This window comes from Vipera berus, assembly GCF_964194415.1.
Source record: "Vipera berus genome assembly, chromosome: 3".
In the NCBI taxonomy this organism is placed as follows: domain Eukaryota; kingdom Metazoa; phylum Chordata; class Lepidosauria; order Squamata; family Viperidae; genus Vipera; species Vipera berus.
In genome coordinates, this window is record NC_138204.1 from 216,389,934 (window position 1) to 216,409,628 (window position 19,695).

The 19,695-nt window shown below is 53.2% G+C and overlaps 1 protein-coding gene across 2 annotated transcripts in view; it reads left to right on the forward strand.

The window, feature by feature from the left end:
• The window catches only part of ZC3H3 (zinc finger CCCH-type containing 3), a 202,254-nt gene that overhangs the window by 137,301 nt on the left and 45,258 nt on the right, over window positions 1–19,695 (forward strand). For both annotated transcript variants that reach the window (XM_081323029.1, XM_081323030.1), the window contains exons 7-9: window positions 6,543–6,701; window positions 9,125–9,194; window positions 16,170–16,301. In XM_081323029.1, the coding sequence (XP_081179155.1) occupies window positions 6,543–6,701; window positions 9,125–9,194; window positions 16,170–16,301 (361 nt within the window). The remainder of the gene's footprint in view (window positions 1–6,542; window positions 6,702–9,124; window positions 9,195–16,169; window positions 16,302–19,695) is intronic.

A 19,695-nucleotide genomic window follows, 5' to 3' on the forward strand; every position in this document is an offset into this window, starting at 1 on the left:
AAGAGATGAGTTCTAGTCCTCCCTTAGGATGAAAGCCGGTTGGCTGACTTTGGGCCAGTCACCAAGAGACGGTGAATTCTAGTCCTTCCTTTGGCATGAAAGCAGGCTGGGTGACTTTCAGCCAGTCACCAGGAGACGGTGAGTTCTAGTCCTGCCCTAGACATGAAAGCCAACTGGGTGATTTTGGTCCATTCACCAAGAGACGATGAGTTCTCGTCCCGCCCTAAGCGTGAAAGACGACTGATTTGGGACCAATCACCAGGAGACCGGGACTTCTAGTCCTGCCTTAGCCGTGAAAGCCAGCTAGGTGACTTTGGGCCAGTCTCTTTGTCGCAGCCCAACCCACCTCGCTGGGTTGTTGTTGCGGAGAAATTAGGAGGAGGAAGGAGTATCAGCTACGCTTGCGGCCTGGAGTCACTGATAAAGTAATAAAGCCAGGATGAAAATCAAATAAATAGTAAAAAAATATTATCCTTGGGCTACTGTGGCAGTTTTTCCAGGAACCGGAATATCACCTCCTTTAGGATATGAAACGAAATCCAGTCCCTCCTCCTTTGTCAAATCCGAAGTGAGTAGCTCGGATCTCTTAGCCAAGACCCACACCTCTGCCTCCTAGGAGTAACCAAGCCTCTCATCCACAGCCCACGTCCATCGGAGAGGGGCGCAGGGCAGCCGCTTCGATTCGGCTTAGATTTTCCCTATCTCCTACATCGCCTTCCAAGCTGAATTTTGGAGCTTGACCCAAGAGAGGCTCAGAGGGAGATGTAAATTACCTTTTCATACACCGCAGTAATTTAATCCCCGCAACGAAGCCCACGGAGGTTAACAATGCACAAATTAATGAATACAACCGGTAGACGTTAGCCCCATCGCTATTGAACGGATTGCTTGAATATTACCGGCACCCGGAGAGCCTGTCCCTGCTTTTTTCCAATAAATGCTTTAATAATGTCATTCCGACGCTTGGCTACTCGATACTGAGTGAATTAAAGTGATCGATGCCCACCTGAGACGCAATCTGGAGGTAGGAAGTCCAGTTCTGGTGAAATTTCAACCTGTTCTCCGCTTTCCATCTCATTTCTGTTTCTTTCTTGGAGTTCGGTTTTGCTGTTCTTCCCCACACCACCCCATCTACGCCCGCCCCCCACCCGCAAAAAAAAAAACCCCAAGGGGAGAAGCAATTTAGAATTAAGGAGAAATTTCCTGACAGTGAAGACAACCAGTGGAACAGCTGGCCTCCAGATGTTGTGGATGTTGCAACACTGAAGGTTTTTAGGAAGAGATTGGACAGCCATTTGTCTAAGATGGTATAGGGTCTCCTGCCTGAGCAGGGGGTTGGACTAGAGGACCTCCAGGGTCCCTTCCAGCTCCGTTATTCTGTAAGGGTCTCCTGCCTGAGCAGGGGGTTGGACTAGAGGACCTCCAGGGTCCCTTCCAGCTCCGTTATTCTGTAAGGGTCTCCTGCCTGAGCAGGGGGTTGGACTAGAGGGCCTCCAGGGTCCCTTCCAGCTCTGTTATTCTGTGAGGGTCTCCTGCCTGAGCAGGGGGTTGGACTAGAGGACCTCCAGGGTCCCTTCCAGCTCCGTTATTCTGTAAGGGTCTCCTGCCTGAGCAGGGGGTTGGACTAGAGGGCCTCCAGGGTCCCTTCCAGCTCTGTTATTCTGTAAGGGTCTCCTGCCTGAGCAGGGGGTTGGACTAGAGGACCTCCAGGGTCCCTTCCAGCTCCGTTATTCTGTAAGGGTCTCCTGCCTGAGCAGGGGGTTGGACTAGAGGACCTCCAGGGTCCCTTCCAGCTCCGTTATTCTGTAAGGGTCTCCTGCCTGAGCAGGGGGTTGGACTAGAGGACCTCCAGGGTCCCTTCCAGCTCTGTTATTCTGTGAGGGTCTCCTGCCTGAGCAGGGGGTTGGACTAGAGGACCTCCAGGGTCCCTTCCAGCTCCGTTATTCTGTAAGGGTCTCCTGCCTGAGCAGGGGGTTGGACTAGAGGGCCTCCAGGGTCCCTTCCAGCTCTGTTATTCTGTAAGGGTCTCCTGCCTGAGCAGGGGGTTGGACTAGAGGGCCTCCAGGGTCCCTTCCAGCTCTGTTATTCTGTGAGGGTCTCCTGCCTGAGCAGGGGGTTGGACTAGAGGACCTCCAGGGTCCCTTCCAGCTCCGTTATTCTGTAAGGGTCTCCTGCCTGAGCAGGGGGTTGGACTAGAGGGCCTCCAGGGTCCCTTCCAGCTCTGTTATTCTGTAAGGGTCTCCTGCCTGAGCAGGGGGTTGGACTAGAGGACCTCCAGGGTCCCTTCCAGCTCCGTTATTCTGTAAGGGTCTCCTGCCTGAGCAGGGGGTTGGACTAGAGGACCTCCAGGGTCCCTTCCAGCTCCGTTATTCTGTAAGGGTCTCCTGCCTGAGCAGGGGGTTGGACTAGAGGACCTCCAGGGTCCCTTCCAGCTCTGTTATTCTGTGAGGGTCTCCTGCCTGAGCAGGGGGTTGGACTAGAGGGCCTCCAGGGTCCCTTCCAGCTCTGTTATTCTGTAAGGGTCTCCTGCCTGAGCAGGGGGTTGGACTAGAGGACCTCCAGGGTCCCTTCCAGCTCCGTTATTCTGTAAGGGTCTCCTGCCTGAGCAGGGGGTTGGACTAGAGGGCCTCCAGGGTCCCTTCCAGCTCTGTTATTCTGTGAGGGTCTCCTGCCTGAGCAGGGGGTTGGACTAGAGGGCCTCCAGGGTCCCTTCCAGCTCTGTTATTCTGTAAGGGTCTCCTGCCTGAGCAGGGGGTTGGACTAGAGGACCTCCAGGGTCCCTTCCAGCTCCGTTATTCTGTAAGGGTCTCCTGCCTGAGCAGGGGGTTGGACTAGAGGACCTCCAGGGTCCCTTCCAGCTCCGTTATTCTGTAAGGGTCTCCTGCCTGAGCAGGGGGTTGGACTAGAGGACCTCCAGGGTCCCTTCCAGCTCCGTTATTCTGTAAGGGTCTCCTGCCTGAGCAGGGGGTTGGACTAGAGGGCCTCCAGGGTCCCTTCCAGCTCTGTTATTCTGTAAGGGTCTCCTGCCTGAGCAGGGGGTTGGACTAGAGGACCTCCAGGGTCCCTTCCAGCTCCGTTATTCTGTAAGGGTCTCCTGCCTGAGCAGGGGGTTGGACTAGAGGACCTCCAGGGTCCCTTCCAGCTCCGTTATTCTGTAAGGGTCTCCTGCCTGAGCAGGGGGTTGGACTAGAGGGCCTCCAGGGTCCCTTCCAGCTCTGTTATTCTGTGAGGGTCTCCTGCCTGAGCAGGGGGTTGGACTAGAGGACCTCCAGGGTCCCAGCTCCGTTATTCTGTAAGGGTCTCCTGCCTGAGCAGGGGGTTGGACTAGAGGGCCTCCAGGGTCCCTTCCAGCTCTGTTATTCTGTGAGGGTCTCCTGCCTGAGCAGGGGGTTGGACTAGAGGACCTCCAGGGTCCCTTCCAGCTCCGTTATTCTGTAAGGGTCTCCTGCCTGAGCAGGGGGTTGGACTAGAGGGCCTCCAGGGTCCCTTCCAGCTCTGTTATTTTGTAAGGGTCTCCTGCCTGAGCAGGGGGTTGGACTAGAGGACCTCCAGGGTCCCTTCCAGCTCCGTTATTCTGTAAGGGTCTCCTGCCTGAGCAGGGGGTTGGACTAGAGGACCTCCAGGGTCCCTTCCAGCTCCGTTATTCTGTAAGGGTCTCCTGCCTGAGCAGGGGGTTGGACTAGAGGACCTCCAGGGTCCCTTCCAGCTCTGTTATTCTGTGAGGGTCTCCTGCCTGAGCAGGGGGTTGGACTAGAGGACCTCCAGGGTCCCTTCCAGCTCCGTTATTCTGTAAGGGTCTCCTGCCTGAGCAGGGGGTTGGACTAGAGGACCTCCAGGGTCCCTTCCAGCTCTGTTATTCTGTGAGGGTCTCCTGCCTGAGCAGGGGGTTGGACTAGAGGACCTCCAGGGTCCCTTCCAGCTCCGTTATTCTGTAAGGGTCTCCTGCCTGAGCAGGGGGTTGGACTAGAGGGCCTCCAGGGTCCCTTCCAGCTCTGTTATTCTGTAAGGGTCTCCTGCCTGAGCAGGGGGTTGGACTAGAGGGCCTCCAGGGTCCCTTCCAGCTCTGTTATTCTGTGAGGGTCTCCTGCCTGAGCAGGGGGTTGGACTAGAGGACCTCCAGGGTCCCTTCCAGCTCCGTTATTCTGTAAGGGTCTCCTGCCTGAGCAGGGGGTTGGACTAGAGGGCCTCCAGGGTCCCTTCCAGCTCTGTTATTCTGTGAGGGTCTCCTGCCTGAGCAGGGGGTTGGACTAGAGGACCTCCAGGGTCCCTTCCAGCTCCGTTATTCTGTAAGGGTCTCCTGCCTGAGCAGGGGGTTGGACTAGAGGGCCTCCAGGGTCCCTTCCAGCTCTGTTATTCTGTGAGGGTCTCCTGCCTGAGCAGGGGGTTGGACTAGAGGACCTCCAGGGTCCCTTCCAGCTCCGTTATTCTGTGAGGGTCTCCTGCCTGAGCAGGGGGTTGGACTAGAGGGCCTCCAGGGTCCCTTCCAGCTCCGTTATTCTGTAAGGGTCTCCTGCCTGAGCAGGGGGTTGGACTAGAGGACCTCCAGGGTCCCTTCCAGCTCCGTTATTCTGTGAGGGTCTCCTGCCTGAGCAGGGGGTTGGACTAGAGGACCTCCAGGGTCCCTTCCAGCTCCGTTATTCTGTAAGGGTCTCCTGCCTGAGCAGGGGGTTGGACTAGAGGGCCTCCAGGGTCCCTTCCAGCTCTGTTATTCTGTGAGGGTCTCCTGCCTGAGCAGGGGGTTGGACTAGAGGACCTCCAGGGTCCCTTCCAGCTCCGTTATTCTGTAAGGGTCTCCTGCCTGAGCAGGGGGTTGGACTAGAGGACCTCCAGGGTCCCTTCCAGCTCCGTTATTCTGTAAGGGTCTCCTGCCTGAGCAGGGGGTTGGACTAGAGGGCCTCCAGGGTCCCTTCCAGCTCTGTTATTCTGTGAGGGTCTCCTGCCTGAGCAGGGGGTTGGACTAGAGGACCTCCAGGGTCCCTTCCAGCTCCGTTATTCTGTAAGGGTCTCCTGCCTGAGCAGGGGGTTGGACTAGAGGGCCTCCAGGGTCCCTTCCAGCTCCGTTATTCTGTAAGGGTCTCCTGCCTGAGCAGGGGGTTGGACTAGAGGACCTCCAGGGTCCCTTCCAGCTCCGTTATTCTGTAAGGGTCTCCTGCCTGAGCAGGGGGTTGGACTAGAGGACCTCCAGGGTCCCTTCCAGCTCCGTTATTCTGTAAGGGTCTCCTGCCTGAGCAGGGGGTTGGACTAGAGGGCCTCCAGGGTCCCTTCCAGCTCTGTTATTCTGTGAGGGTCTCCTGCCTGAGCAGGGGGTTGAACTAGAGGACCTCCAGGGTCCCTTCCAGCTCCGTTATTCTGTAAGGGTCTCCTGCCTGAGCAGGGGGTTGGACTAGAGGGCCTCCAGGGTCCCTTCCAGCTCTGTTATTCTGTGAGGGTCTCCTGCCTGAGCAGGGGGTTGGACTAGAGGACCTCCAGGGTCCCTTCCAGCTCCGTTATTCTGTAAGGGTCTCCTGCCTGAGCAGGGGGTTGGACTAGAGGGCCTCCAGGGTCCCTTCCAGCTCTGTTATTCTGTGAGGGTCTCCTGCCTGAGCAGGGGGTTGGACTAGAGGACCTCCAGGGTCCCTTCCAGCTCCGTTATTCTGTAAGGGTCTCCTGCCTGAGCAGGGGGTTGGACTAGAGGACCTCCAGGGTCCCTTCCAGCTCCGTTATTCTGTAAGGGTCTCCTGCCTGAGCAGGGGGTTGGACTAGAGGGCCTCCAGGGTCCCTTCCAGCTCTGTTATTCTGTGAGGGTCTCCTGCCTGAGCAGGGGGTTGGACTAGAGGACCTCCAGGGTCCCTTCCAGCTCCGTTATTCTGTAAGGGTCTCCTGCCTGAGCAGGGGGTTGGACTAGAGGGCCTCCAGGGTCCCTTCCAGCTCCGTTATTCTGTAAGGGTCTCCTGCCTGAGCAGGGGGTTGGACTAGAGGACCTCCAGGGTCCCTTCCAGCTCCGTTATTCTGTAAGGGTCTCCTGCCTGAGCAGGGGGTTGGACTAGAGGACCTCCAGGGTCCCTTCCAGCTCCGTTATTCTGTAAGGGTCTCCTGCCTGAGCAGGGGGTTGGACTAGAGGGCCTCCAGGGTCCCTTCCAGCTCTGTTATTCTGTGAGGGTCTCCTGCCTGAGCAGGGGGTTGAACTAGAGGACCTCCAGGGTCCCTTCCAGCTCCGTTATTCTGTAAGGGTCTCCTGCCTGAGCAGGGGGTTGGACTAGAGGACCTCCAGGGTCCCTTCCAGCTCCGTTATTCTGTAAGGGTCTCCTGCCTGAGCAGGGGGTTGGACTAGAGGACCTCCAGGGTCCCTTCCAGCTCCGTTATTCTGCGAGGGTCTCCTGCCTGAGCAGGGGGTTGGACTAGAGGACCTCCATGGTCCCTTCCAGCTCCGTCATTCTGTGAGGGCGTCCTGCCTGAGTAGGGGGTTGGACTAGAAGACCTCCACGGTCCCTTCCCGCTCTGTTACGCTGTTCTGCAAAGCAGCTGCATTGTAACCCTGGCCTCTCCTGTCTCCTTCCCTGCAGCCGGGCTGTGCAACGGAGCCTCGCCATCATCCGCCAAGCCAAGCAGCGGAAAGAGCGAAAGAAGGAATATTGCATGTACTACAACCGCTTTGGGAAATGCAACCGGGGCGAGAGCTGCCCGTACATCCACGATCCGGAGAAAGTGGCTGTCTGCACCAGGTCTCTCCTCTTTGTCTTCTCCCTCTGCCCTTCCGGCAAAGCTGGCTGGAAATTTCAGGTTACATCCCAGCTAGGGTGTCACCTTTTACACCCAGGTCAGTGTTTTTCAATCTGGGCCGCTTTCAGAACTGTGGACTTCAACTCCCAGAATTCCCCAGCCAGCGAATGCTGGCTGGGGAATTCTGGGAGTTGAAGTCCACGGGCCTTCATGTGGCTTAGTTGGGACCACCACCACCCCGCTCTGGGCAGCCTCTTCCGGCAGCACCCCTCAATCAGCTGCTTGCAATTTAGGAGGTCCTCAAAAGCGACCCCCCTCCAGCTAATGATCGGCTCACTTAACGACGGCTGTGACAAGTTGCCCTAACTCGCTTTTCGACTCGTCGCATGGGACTGTGCTTGACCGGCTCCGTTAGGGCTGTTAAGCCGAGGCCTCGAACACAAGACTGTCCCAAAAGGCACGGATCCAACGGACGAGGAAGAAGTTGGCCAGGACGCCGGACCTCTGGCTGACCGTCCAGCATTTCACCGCGCTGAGGGAGGGAGGGAGACAGACGGACAGCTGAATTCTGGGAATTGCAAGTCCAGACCTCTGAAAGCATCCCAGGTTGCAAAACACCCTTTTTAGACTCTTGATATGTTTTAGTTTTTTTAATACCCAGGTAGTCCTCCGCTTACGACCACAATTGAGCCACCATTTCTGGTGTTAAACAAGACAGCCGTTAAGTGAGTTTTGCCTTTTATTTCACAGCCTGCCTTGCCAGTGAAACCCAGCAGCGTTGGTCACCTTTGGGGGGGGGGGGTGGGACGGGTTAAGCAAATCTGGCTTCCCTGCTTGGCTTCGCTCGTCATTAGGACGCGACCGTCATCAAATACGAGCTGGTTACCAAGCCGTCCAAATTCCGACCCCGGGGACGCCTGTGTGAAACGGTCCCTTCTTTGAGGGCCCTCGTCACGAAACAAAACGGTTGTAAGTTTCAGGACGGCTTGCCACGACAGAAACTTGCCAGTCAGATCGTCCTACCTGATGTCTGTGGAGATCCTCCATCCTCCAGGTCCTGGTTGTCCCAAACCAGGAGGCGACTGGACTTTCTGGTTTTTCTTTGAAGGCGTTTCGCTTCTCATCCCAGAAGCTTCTTCGGCTCCGTACCGGAGGGTGGGGAAACGGAAGGATTTAGACTCCTTGCAGAGAGCCGGTCATTTGCATCCTTTTAGAGGGTCATTGAGGCCCCCTGGAGGTCTTATTTGTCTCCTCGGGGTCACCTGAGTGTTGCAAATGGGTGGGGAGCCTTCTTGGAACTGCTGAAAGGACTGTGTGGGGGACTGGAGATAGTTGATGTCGTCTTCTTCCCCCTCTGTTGGTGGAGGGGTGTTCAATTTGGAGATAGGTGGGCTCTTGGACCCCTCTTTCAAACCAGCGGTCCTCTCTGTCCAAAATCATCTCCTTCTCCTTATGCTCCAGTGAATTAGGCTTGTGTCTCTCTCTGAGCCGCTTCCAAACGTTATCTGGATTTGCTGGATTTTCAAAATATGCTTTCTCCCCCTTTAGCCTAGGCCAGGGGTGGGGAACTTTGGCTCTTTAATGACTGGTGGACTTCAACTCCCAGAATTCCTGAGCCAGCCATGCATGGCTGGCGTAAAAGAGCCATGGTTCCCCAGGCTGGCTCAGGAATTCTGGGAGTTGAAATCCACCAGTCATAAAAGGCCCACGGTTCCCCGTGCTGGCTCGGGATTTCTGGGAGTTGAAGTCCACAAGTCATGAAAGGCCCATGGTTCCCCGCTTCTAGCCTAGGCAATGGTTGGCTTCAACTTACAACCATTTATTTGTTTAGCGACTGCTTGAAGTTACAACGGCACTGAAAAAAGTGACTCCGAACGGTCCTTGCACAGTATCCCCGTGGTCCTGTGATCAACATTCAGGCGCATGGCAACAGGCGTGTATTTACCATCTCGGTAATCACGGGATCGCCATTTGCGATCTCCCCAGCCAGCGTCCGGCGAGCGAAATCAAGGAAGGCAGCCCTAATTTGCTTGATGACAGCCTGTTTCTCTTAATGTTGGGCGTGACGAACGAGGACCACACGTGAGGCTCCGGTTAAGCTGATTTATCGCTCATGCCTGTACGTCGGAATTGAATCGGTTCATGCTTGGCACTGAACGGGCGCTTGGGTTAAAAGGTTTTGAGAAGGGTCAGGAGTGGTTATGACAATGTAACAATGCCAGGCTGATTCCTCTCTTGACTCCACCACCACCCCCAGGCTCTCTCCTTCTGCAACTGCAGCGATTTGCTTAATGACTGTGGTTTTTTTTTTGTTTAAAAAACAAAGGTTATGAAATCAGGCGCACCTCTCTCTTAACAATTGCCTTGTCCCCTCCTTACTCTCTGGATCTCCTAACCCTAACCCTCTCTTTGGTCCGCTCGACAGATTCCTCCGCGGCGCATGCAAGAAGACGGATGGGACGTGTCCCTTCGCGCACAAGATTTCAAAGGACAAGGTCGGTTCGTCGTCTCGGTCACTAAGTGGCTCTCTGCGGAGACAGCAAGGGGGGGTGGAAGGTTTCCGACACTTCCTAACCTCGTTCATTTGCACATCCCTCGACGCAGCATTTCCCACAGTTACGGGGCTAATGAGTGCAGAGTGTGTCTCTTGCATCCCAACTTAAAGTAGCGGCACTTTAGCACATTACGCCGGGTGCCGCTCGGCAGCATTGAGTCTGTCTGCCACTTTAGCAGGGCTTACTGGTGTAAAGGGTAAAGCCAACACAAACACACATAGACACACGCACACAGAGAGACGCACCCCCCCACACACCAGCTGATTTGCTCCTTGTGCCTTGATTCCTTGGCCACGAAACCCATCCCTCACACACACACACACACACACACACACACACACACACACACCAGTTTGAAGAACACCCTTCAAACTCTGCCTTCGGCACATTGATCCCAGCTACCACGATAACAAAGTTGGTGGGTGCTCCAACATTTGAGGTTTTTAAGAAGAGAGCGGGCAGCCATTTGACTGTTGTTAGTTGCGAAGTCGTGTCCGACCCATCGCGACCCCACGGACAACGTTCCTCCAGGCCTTCCTGTCCTCTACCATCTTCTGGAGTCCATTTAAGCTCATGCCTACTGCTTCAGTGACTCCCATCCAGCCACCTCCTTCTCTGTCGTCCCCTTCTTCTCTTGCCCTCCACCTTTCCCAGCATGAGGCTCTTCTCCAGTGAGTCCTTCCTTCTCATTAGGTGGCCAAAGTATCTGAGTTTCCACTTCAGGATCTGGCCTTCTAAAGAGCAGTCAGGCTTGATCTCCTCTAGGAGTGACCGGTTTGATCGCCTTGCAGTCCAAGGGACTCGCAGGAGTCTTCTCCAGCACCAGAGTTCAAAGGCCTCAATTCTTTGGCGCTCGGCCTTTCTTATGGTCCAGCTTTCACTGCCATACATTGCAACTGGGAAGACCATAGCCTTGACTATACGCACTTTTGTTGACAGGGTGATGTCTCTGCTGTGTAGTGTTGCTGTCTAGATTTGCCATGGCTTTCCTCCCGAGGAGCAAGCGTCTTTTAATTTCTTGGCTGCTGTGATCTTGGAGCCCAGGAAAATAAAATCTGTCACCACCTCCATTTGACTGGGATGGTCTAGGGCAGGGGTCTCCAAACCTGGCCATTTTTAAGACTTGTGGACTTCAACTTCAGCTCTTTTCCGATTGATTCTTTTGGGACTTTAAATGCAAGCAGAGCGGGGTGCTTCTGCTCCCCTCATTCAGTCTGGAGCCCCCCCCTTCCCCCCCCTGCAGCTTCCTCGGTGTAGGTGAGAGCCAGTTGCCGGTGATTTATAGCTGCCTGGCTGACTTCTGCACTTGATCCTGTAGCTCCCTGTTAACCTGGTAATTACTAGAAAAAGGTGGCGTCTGCCTCGTTTATCAAAGCGGAGCCGCAAGAGAGCAGCTGGCGAGTTAATTCCTCCCACAGACAAAGGGTCTCCCGCCACCTTTGGACTCTCCTTGCAAACCCGAGTTGAGCCCTTCCTTTTAAGGCCCCTTCCCCACGGCCTGAGGGTGCCCAGAGGGGGGGAAGGGCCCAGTGCTTTATGCCGGGATTTGCCTGCTGGAAGGATCGCCGGATAATGTGTTTTATTCATTTCCTTCGTGGCACTTAGGAAGCGCCCGGCTTCCCTCAACTTACAGGCCCCAATAAAGGAGAATATTTGTAGCTCGGGGCGGAAACGAAGGCACCTTGATGTTCGCTCCGCTTGGCTCTTTTCTTGCAGACGTTTCGTTACCGAACTGAATAACATCCCTCGCGCTGATCACTTGCACACAGATGATGTTACTCAGTTTGGGTAATGAAGGGTTTGCAAGAAAACCACCAAGCTCAGAGAGCACCAAGGACCCCACAGTCCTTTCCTCCTCGTCCTCCTCCTCCTCCAGCACACCCCACTCCCTTCTAGCACTGATGATATTACCTAGTTGGGTAATAAAACATCTGCAAGCAAACAACCAAGAGACACCAAGGACCCCACAGCTCTCTTCCTCCTCCTCCTCCTCCTCCTCCTCCTCCTCCTCCTCCTCTCTGCAAACCCCACCCCCTCCCTTCTAGCATTGCTGATGTGACCTAGTTTGGGCAATGAAACGTCTGGCAGAAAGCCACTGAGCTCAGAGGGCACAGGGGACCCCTCACTTAACCAACCCCAGTTGAGGATCACGTGATCCCCAGGGTAAGTGCAGGTAGCCCTCGCCTTGTCCGACCACGATCGAGCCCAACATTTCTGTTGCTAAGCGAGACGCGTCTTCAGTGGGTTTTGCCCCATCTTAGCACTGCTTTTGCCATAGCTGTTGCTTAGTTTGTATTTGCGCCAGTTGGGCTAATCCGGATCCTGGGATGAAAACGGCAGGCGACGGGGGGCGCTCGGAGGCCTGATGCCAAGGCAGGAGTCTCCGTTGGGGACCCCCCCACACACCCCAGAACGGGGCCCCTTCGGATGAGAAGGGCCTCTTTGACCCCTGAAGGGAGAGGGGAGGAAGGCTCCCTTCCCTGGACCTTGGCTGAGGGTTCTGAGTTGGTCAGCAAGCCTGAATTTGGCAGGTGGATGGAGTCAGATTGTCCTGGTGCACACCTGCACTCTCCATTCGGTTATCCAGACCGTGGGGATTGTAGGCGTACAGTTCCAGCTCTTCGGGTGACCAACATAGGACCTTTCAGAAGTAGCGGCCAGCTTTTTAAAAAGCCCCTAGGGCAGGGATAGGTAACCTTGGCTCTTTTATGACTCGTGGACTTCAACTCCCAGAATTCCTGAGCCAGCATGGGGGAACTACGGCCCCTTCATGACTTGTGGACTTCAACTCCCAGAATTCCTCAGCCAGCATGGGGGAACTATGGCCCCTTCATGACTCGTGGACTTCAACTCCCAGAATTCCTCAGCCAGCATGGGGGAACTATGGCCCCTTCATGACTCGTGGACTTCAACTCCCAGAATTCCTCAGCCAGCATGGGGGAACTATGGCCCCTTCATGACTCGTGGACTTCAACTCCCAGAATTCCTCAGCCAGCATGGGGAAAATTTGGCCCCTTCATGACTCGTGGACTTCAACTCTCAGAATTCCTGAGCCAGCATGGCTCGGCTTGGAAGCCTCTCCCTTTTCCCTCAGCATGGCTGGCTTAGGAATTCTGGGAGTTGAAGTCCACAAGCCATGAAGGGGCCATAGTTCCCTCGTGCTGGCTCAGGAATTCTGGGAGTTGAGGTCCACCAGTCATAAAAGAGCCAAGGTCGCCTACCCCTGGCCTAGGCCTCCAGACCTGTGCCAGCACCCACCCACCCCCGGCTGCCCGGAAGAAAGCTGAAGATAGGCCATCTCAGGAAATCTGGGTGTCAGGAAAGCGGTTTGATTGCCGCAAAGTCACAAAGGGCCAGGGCTCTATTTGATGATGATGATGATGTGATCCATTCAGTCTTGTCCGAGTCTTGGCGATTCCCGTCTCTTCCGATCTTGCATTACTTCTTTGAGTCGTTCCATGCTCTGGCTGGTATCCGGCCACCATCTTCTTTGGCAGCCAGGTTTCCTTTTATTGTGAATTCTTCCCAACATAATTACTTTTTCCGGTGCCTAAGGCAGGACTAGAACTCACCATCTCCTGGCCATTGGCCCAGAGTCACCCACTCAACTATCATGCCCAAGGCGGGACTAGAACTCACCGTCTCCTGGTCATTGGCCCAGAGTCACTCAGCCAGCTTTCCTGCCTAAGGCAGGACTAGAACTCACCGTCTCCTGGCCATTGGCCCAAAGTCACCCACTCAACTATCATGCCCAAGGCGGGACTAGAACTCACCGTCTCCTGGCGATTGGCCCAAAGTCACCCACGCAACTATCACGCCCAAGGCAGGACTAAAACTCACCGTCTCCTGGCCATTGGCCCAGAGTCACCCACTCAACTATCATGCCCAAGGCGGGACTAGAACTTACCGTCTCCTGGCCATTGGCCCAGAGTCACCCACTCAACTATCATGCCCAAGGCGGGACTAGAACTCACCGTCTCCTGGCCATTGGCCCAGAGTCACCCACTCAACTATCACGCCCAAGGCAGGACTAGAACTTACCGTCTCCTGGCCATTGGCCCAGAGTCACCCACTCAACTATCATGCCCAAGGCGGGACTAGAACTCACCGTCTCCTGGCCATTGGCCCAAAGTCACCCAGCCAGCTTTCCTGCCTAAGGCAGGACTAGAACTCACTGTCTCCTGGCCATTGGCCCAAAGACACCCACTCAACTATCATGCCCAAGGAGGGACTAGAACTCACCGTCTCCTGGCCATTGGCCCAAAGTCACCCACTCAACTATCACGCCCAAGGCGGGACTAGAACTCACCGTCTCCTGGCCATTGGCCCAGAGTCGCCCTGCCAGCTTTCATACCTAAGGTGCCACATCAACCAGCTTTACTAGAGGAACAGAATCAAGATCACGTGAAGTTCTAGTACCGCTTTACCACATCTGGAGCGCTGCCTCCAGTTTTGCTCGCCTCGATGTAGAAAAAAGAGGTTGAGACTCAGGAAAGAGCGCAGAGAAGAGCAACAAGGTGGATCAGCGGAGTGGAGGCTGAAAAAAAAACCAGATGATTAGAGGGCTGGCGGTTAAAAGCTCTGAAGAACGAGTGCATGAATTAGGAATGACCAGTCTGGAGAAAAGAAGGGCCAGGGGGGACATGATAGCAGCTATTCCAGTATTTGAGGGGCCTGCCCCGAAGAAGAAGAGGAGGGGGTCACGCTATCCTCCAGACCACCTGAAGGCAGGAGAAGAAGCAACGGAGGGAAGCTAACCAAGGAGAGAAGCAACCTGGAATTAAGACAACCTAGAATCTCTGGCAGGCCTGAGATTTCCTTTTATTGCTAACTCTTCCCCAACTGCTCTATTTAATTCACCTCTTAAAGGGCTGAGACCCTAGGACAGGGGTAGGCAACCTCGGCTCTTTTATGACCCATGGACTTCAACTCCCAGAATTCCTGAGCCAGCTATGCTGGCTCAGGAATTCTGGGAGTTGAAGTCCATGAGTCATAAAAGAGCCGAGGTTGCCTACCCCTGCCCTAGGAGAAGAACTAGCCATCTTTGGACAAGAATCCGCCACTTAGTGAGGGCTGCAGGATCCCAGCTGGCCCAGAAGGTTTGGTAGCCCCTTCCCCAGCTTTACCCCTTCGGCCTGCTGAGTGGGGAGCCTCAATTCTGGACCTCCTCATCCCAGTTGGAGATTGTGTGTGTGTGTGTGTGTGTGTGTGTGTTCCTAAAGTTTCCTCTAGCTGGGGATTCAGAGGAGGAGAATGCGTGGCGGGGCAAAGCCCCCGTCCCCAGACCCCTGGCGCCCTCCTCAGCCGGGCCTGGGTGGGCCCCGGGCCCCCCCCCACCCCTCATCCTGACGGCTGTGATGGGAGACAAAGGTTAGTGGCAGGCTGGGCTTCGGGGCCGAGGCGAGGCTGCTGTTGCAACAGCTTTTCCCCTTGAGGGACTTGACAAGAATCAGCATTTCCCCCCCCCCCCTTAATAGAGCTTCAAAATTCTGTGGTGAGCAATTTGGAAATTTCACGTGCCGTTTCGGGTTCATTAGCCGCCGGCTCGCGAAGGCGGGCGCCTCTGTCGGGAGCGGCCTAATATGGCCGCGGCGCGCGAGCGCTTTGCATTAATGTTCCCGTTATTTGCAACGGACGTAGCAGGGTGCAAACGAGGTTAATTGAAACGAGAGAAACGCGCTGCTCGGAGTAATGGCTCAGCCCCCACCCCACCTCCCACCCCCTACCCCCGACAGCTGGGAGGGGCCGAGTCCTGCAGTGATGGGGTAGGTGGGGGCCTTTATTATCCCCTTTTTATTAGAGCTAATTTGATCGCTCTATCAAAAGCTGCATTAAAGGCGTCCGCGGATGGTCACGCCGCGGCCGATCCGCAAAGAGAGCCCTGGAGCCCACTCCTTTATTTGAATAGCCCGCAGTTAAAAGGCAATTAAAAATAAAGTCTTCTGCTTTCTTCCAAACTCTCTTTGTTTTCTCTTTTAGCCTTCTAGCTGGCTCTTCCCTCCCCGTCCCCTCCCTTCTCACACTGCAGGTAGTCCTCGACTTAACAACAATTCGCTTAGTGACCGGCCCTGAAAAAAACTTATGACCATTGGCCACACTGAATGACTGTTGCAGCATCCTCCACGGTCACGTGATCCAATTTTTTTTTAAAAAAACGTGGTGATTCTCTTAACAAATGTGTCCAGAAAAGTCATAAAATGGGTCTAAGCTCACTTCACAAATGTCTCTTGACTGGTTTCCATTCTTTGCTTCTTGTCCTGCCTTTGGGTGACTTTGGAGAATAGCTTGACTCCCTCTTCTTTGGGGCAACCCCTGGCATACTGGAACACAGCTGTCATGTCTCCCCTGGTCCTTCTCTTCTGAACTTTTAGAGAATACAGAATAACACAGTTGGAAGGGACCTTGGAGGTCTTCTAGTCCAACCCCCTGCTCAGGCACGAAACCCTATACCATTTCAGACAAATGGCTGTCCACTCTCTTCTTAAAAGCTTCCAGTGTTGGAGCATTCACCGCTTCTGGAGGCAGGTTGTTCCACTGGTTGATTGTTCTAACTGGCAGGAAATTTCTCCTTAGTTCCAGGTTGCTTCTCTCCTTGATTGGTTTCCCTCCGTTGCTTCTTGTTCTTCTTTCAGGGGCTTCAGAGAATAGCTTGACTGCCTCTTCTTTGGGGCAGCCCCTGAGATACTGGAGTACTGCTATCCTGTCCCCCCTCGTCCTTCTCTTCATTAAACTGGACATTCCCAATTCCAGCAACTGTTTCTCCCAGGGCGCAGTATAGGAAGTGACATCCTCACGTCGCCGTGAAGTGCAGGGGATGGGTTTGGGTTTATATTTATTTTATTTATTTTTTTCTTTTTTTCTGACTTGCAGAAGATGCTCACTGGCTTTTTTCTCCTCTTGGCTTCTCTCTCTTAGATGCCCGTCTGTTCCTACTTCCTGAAGGGGATTTGCAGCAACAGCGACTGCCCGTACAGCCACGTCTACGTGTCCAGGAAAGCAGAGATTTGTCCGGACTTCCTGAAGGGCTACTGTCCCTTGGGAGAGAAGGTGAGGATGGGGTGGGGAGGGGAGGGGACCATGGATTCAGCTCTCTTTCAGCTTGTCTCTCCTCCTCTGGCTGGGGCTTGCGAGACCAAGGCTGTAGAGTCCTTTTCCTTCGAGCGTCTTGCAGTGAAGGAGTGAGGTGTCTCCTCCACCGTCTTCAGTGGAGTGCAAGGAGGCTTCTTCAGCTAGTACAGGGGTGTCCAAGCTTGGCAACTTTTAAGACTTGTGGACTTCAACTCCCAGAATTCTGGGAGTTTGAAGTCCACAATTCTGGGAGATGATATCCACAAGTCTTAATCCTAAAGGTGCTTTTTCCAAAAGGCACCTGGAATACTACTACTACTACTGCTACTACTACTACTACTACTACTACTACTTATTATTATTATTATTATTATTGTTGTTGTGTTGTTGTTGTTGTTGTTGTTGTTATTATTATTATTATTATTATTATTATTAATTATTATTATTATCTGAGTAGGGCTGCAACCTCCGATGCTGCTCCTCTTGTTTGAGGGAACATGGGGGTATGTGAATGTGTAACTGGACCGAGGAGTCTAAGCCAGGGGTAGGCAACCTTGGCTCTTTTATGACTCGTGGACTTCAACTCCCAGAATTCCTGAGCCAGCCATGCTGAGGAGTTGAAGTCCACGAGTCATAAAAGAGCCAAGGTTGCCTACCCCTGGTCTAGTCTCTTCTTAAAAACCTCCAGGGATGGAGCACCCACGATTTCTGGTGCCAAGCTGTTCCGCTGGTTAATTGTCCTCACTGTTAGGAACTTTCTCCTTAGTTCCAGGTTGCTTTTCTCCTTGAATAGAGTAGAGTTAGAGTTAGTTAGAATTAGAATTAGAATTAAAATTAGAATTAGAATTAGAATTAGAAACAGAATAGAATAGAATAGAATAGAATAGAATAGAATAGAATAGAATAGAATAGAATAGAATAGAATAATAGAATAATAGAATAGAATAGAATAGAATAGAATAGAATAGAATAGAATAGAATAGAATAGAATAGAATAGAATAGAATAGAATAGAATAGAATAGAAATAAGAATTAGAATGGAATAGAATAGAAATAAGAATTGGAATGGAATGGAATGGAATAGAATAGAATAGAATAGAATAGAATAGAATAGAATAGAATAGAATAGAATAGAATAGAATAGAAAATATGGAATGGAATGGAATGGAATGGAATGGAATAGAATAGAATAGAATAGAATAGAATAGAATAGAATAGAATAGAATAGAATAGAATAGAATAGAATAGAATAGAATAGAATAGAATAGAATAGAATAGAGCTGGAAGGGACCTTGGAGGTCTTCTAGTCCAGCCCCCTTCTTAAGCAGGAGAACCTAGACCATCTCAGACAAGTGACTGTCCAGTCTCTTCTTAAAAACCTCCAGTGATGGAGCACCCACGATTTCTGGTGGCAAGCTGTTCCACTGGTTATTTTTTCCTCACTGTCAGGAACTCTCTCCTTAGTTCCTGGCTGCTTCTGTCCCTGATCAGTTTCCAATCATTAGAGGAACAATTCTGCCCCAGGACCACTTTCTGTCTGTTGCTGCTTTCGGATTTGGGCACCGGATGTTGGTGCTTCGATTCGCCTCTTAGCCTGGTATTATTTGAAGGGGGTTATTTCCCTTTGTGATAAGGGACGTTAAGAGCCACTGAGGCGGAAGGTCCGGGGGGTCTTCAAATAGCAGGGCGCCCCTCTTCTGATTGTGTCCCCCGGTTGAGGGAAACTCACTAATCACTGTAGCTGGTTCTCAACTTATAACCCTCCATTGAGCGACCATTTGAGGTCACAACTTAGGACCGTTCCTCGCACTTAGTGGCCAGCGCAGAAACCCCGCACAGGCACGCAATCCGAATTCGGCACTTAGCAAAACCGGTATGTATTTGCAAAAGTTGTGGCGTCCTGGGGTCACCGGATTGGCCACTTTCCCACCCGGCTTTGGACAAGCAAAGTAGTAGAGAAAAAACCAGTTTCGTTTCACGAAAGCAGGGCTCCCTTAACGACTGCTGTGACCTGCACAACGATGGCGCCATAAAAGGTCGTAAAATTGGACACGAGTCCCTTAAGAACTGCCTTGCTTGGCCCATGGGAATTGTCAGTCAAGGGCCGCCTGCAGTCATCACAATTAATAGCCCCTCATATTTTGTGGCTATTTGTCTGGAAGAACATTAGGACGACGTTAGTCGTCTTAAGAATTTGACAGAATTAAGATGGGTAAGAATTTGCCTGGTCTCCAGCATGAGAAAAGGCGTGTTGTACACCGCTGGATTCTCCTGAAGTGTGTGGCGCAGGCTTGCACAGTAAACAAAATCAATGTGCTGACGACAGCACATTCTTTACATTCCAGAAGGATGTGCGCTGGGCTGGAAGGGACCCTTTGTCGTCTTTCCCTTCTGTTGTCTGATCAGAATAACAGAGTTGGAAGGGGCCCTGGAGGTCCTCTAGTCCAGCCCCCTGCTCAAGCAGGAGACCCTTACAGAATAACACGAGTTGGAAGGGGCCCTGGAGGTCCTCTAGTCCAGCCCCCTGCTCAAGCAGGAGACCCTTACAGAATAACACGAGTTGGAAGGGACCTTGGAGGTCATCTAGTCCAGCCCCCTGCTCAAGCAGGAGACCCTTGCAGAATAACAGAGTTGGAAGGGACCTTGGAGGTCATCTAATCCAGCCCCCTGCCCAAGCAGGAGACCCTTGCAGAATAACAGAGTTGGAAGGGACCTTGGAGGTCATCTAATCCAGCCCCCTGCCCAAGCAGGAGACCCTTGCAGAGTAACAGGGTTGGAAGGGATCTTGGAGGTCCTCTAGTCCAGCCCCCTGCCCAAGCAGGAGACCCTTGCAAAGTAACAGGGTTGGAAGGGGCCTTGGAGGTCATCTAGTCCAGCCCCCTGCCCAAGCAGGAGACCCTTGCAAAGTAACAGGGTTGGAAGGGGCCTTGGAGGTCATCTAGTCCAGCCCCCTGCCCAAGCAGGAGACCCTTGCAAAGTAACAGGGTTGGAAGGGGCCTTGGAGGTCATCTAGTCCAGCCCCCTGCCCAAGCAGGAGACCCTTGCAGAATAACAGAGTTGGAAGGGACCTTGGAGGTCATCTAGTCCAGCCCCCTGCTCAAGCAGGAGACCCTACACCATTTCTGACAGATGCAGTCCAGTCTCTTTTTAAAAACCTCCAGTGATGGAGCACCCACAACGTCTAGAGGCAGTTTGTTCCACTGGTTAACTGTCCTCACTGTTAGGAAGTTTCTCCTTCGTTCTAGGTTGCTTCTCTCCTTGATGAGTGGACTCCCTTCTTCTTTGTGGCAGCCCCTCACATATTGGCCGGTGGTGATATCTCTCTGCGATGGCCTTTGCCCCAACAGTTGACATTCTCCCACCACTACAAAAA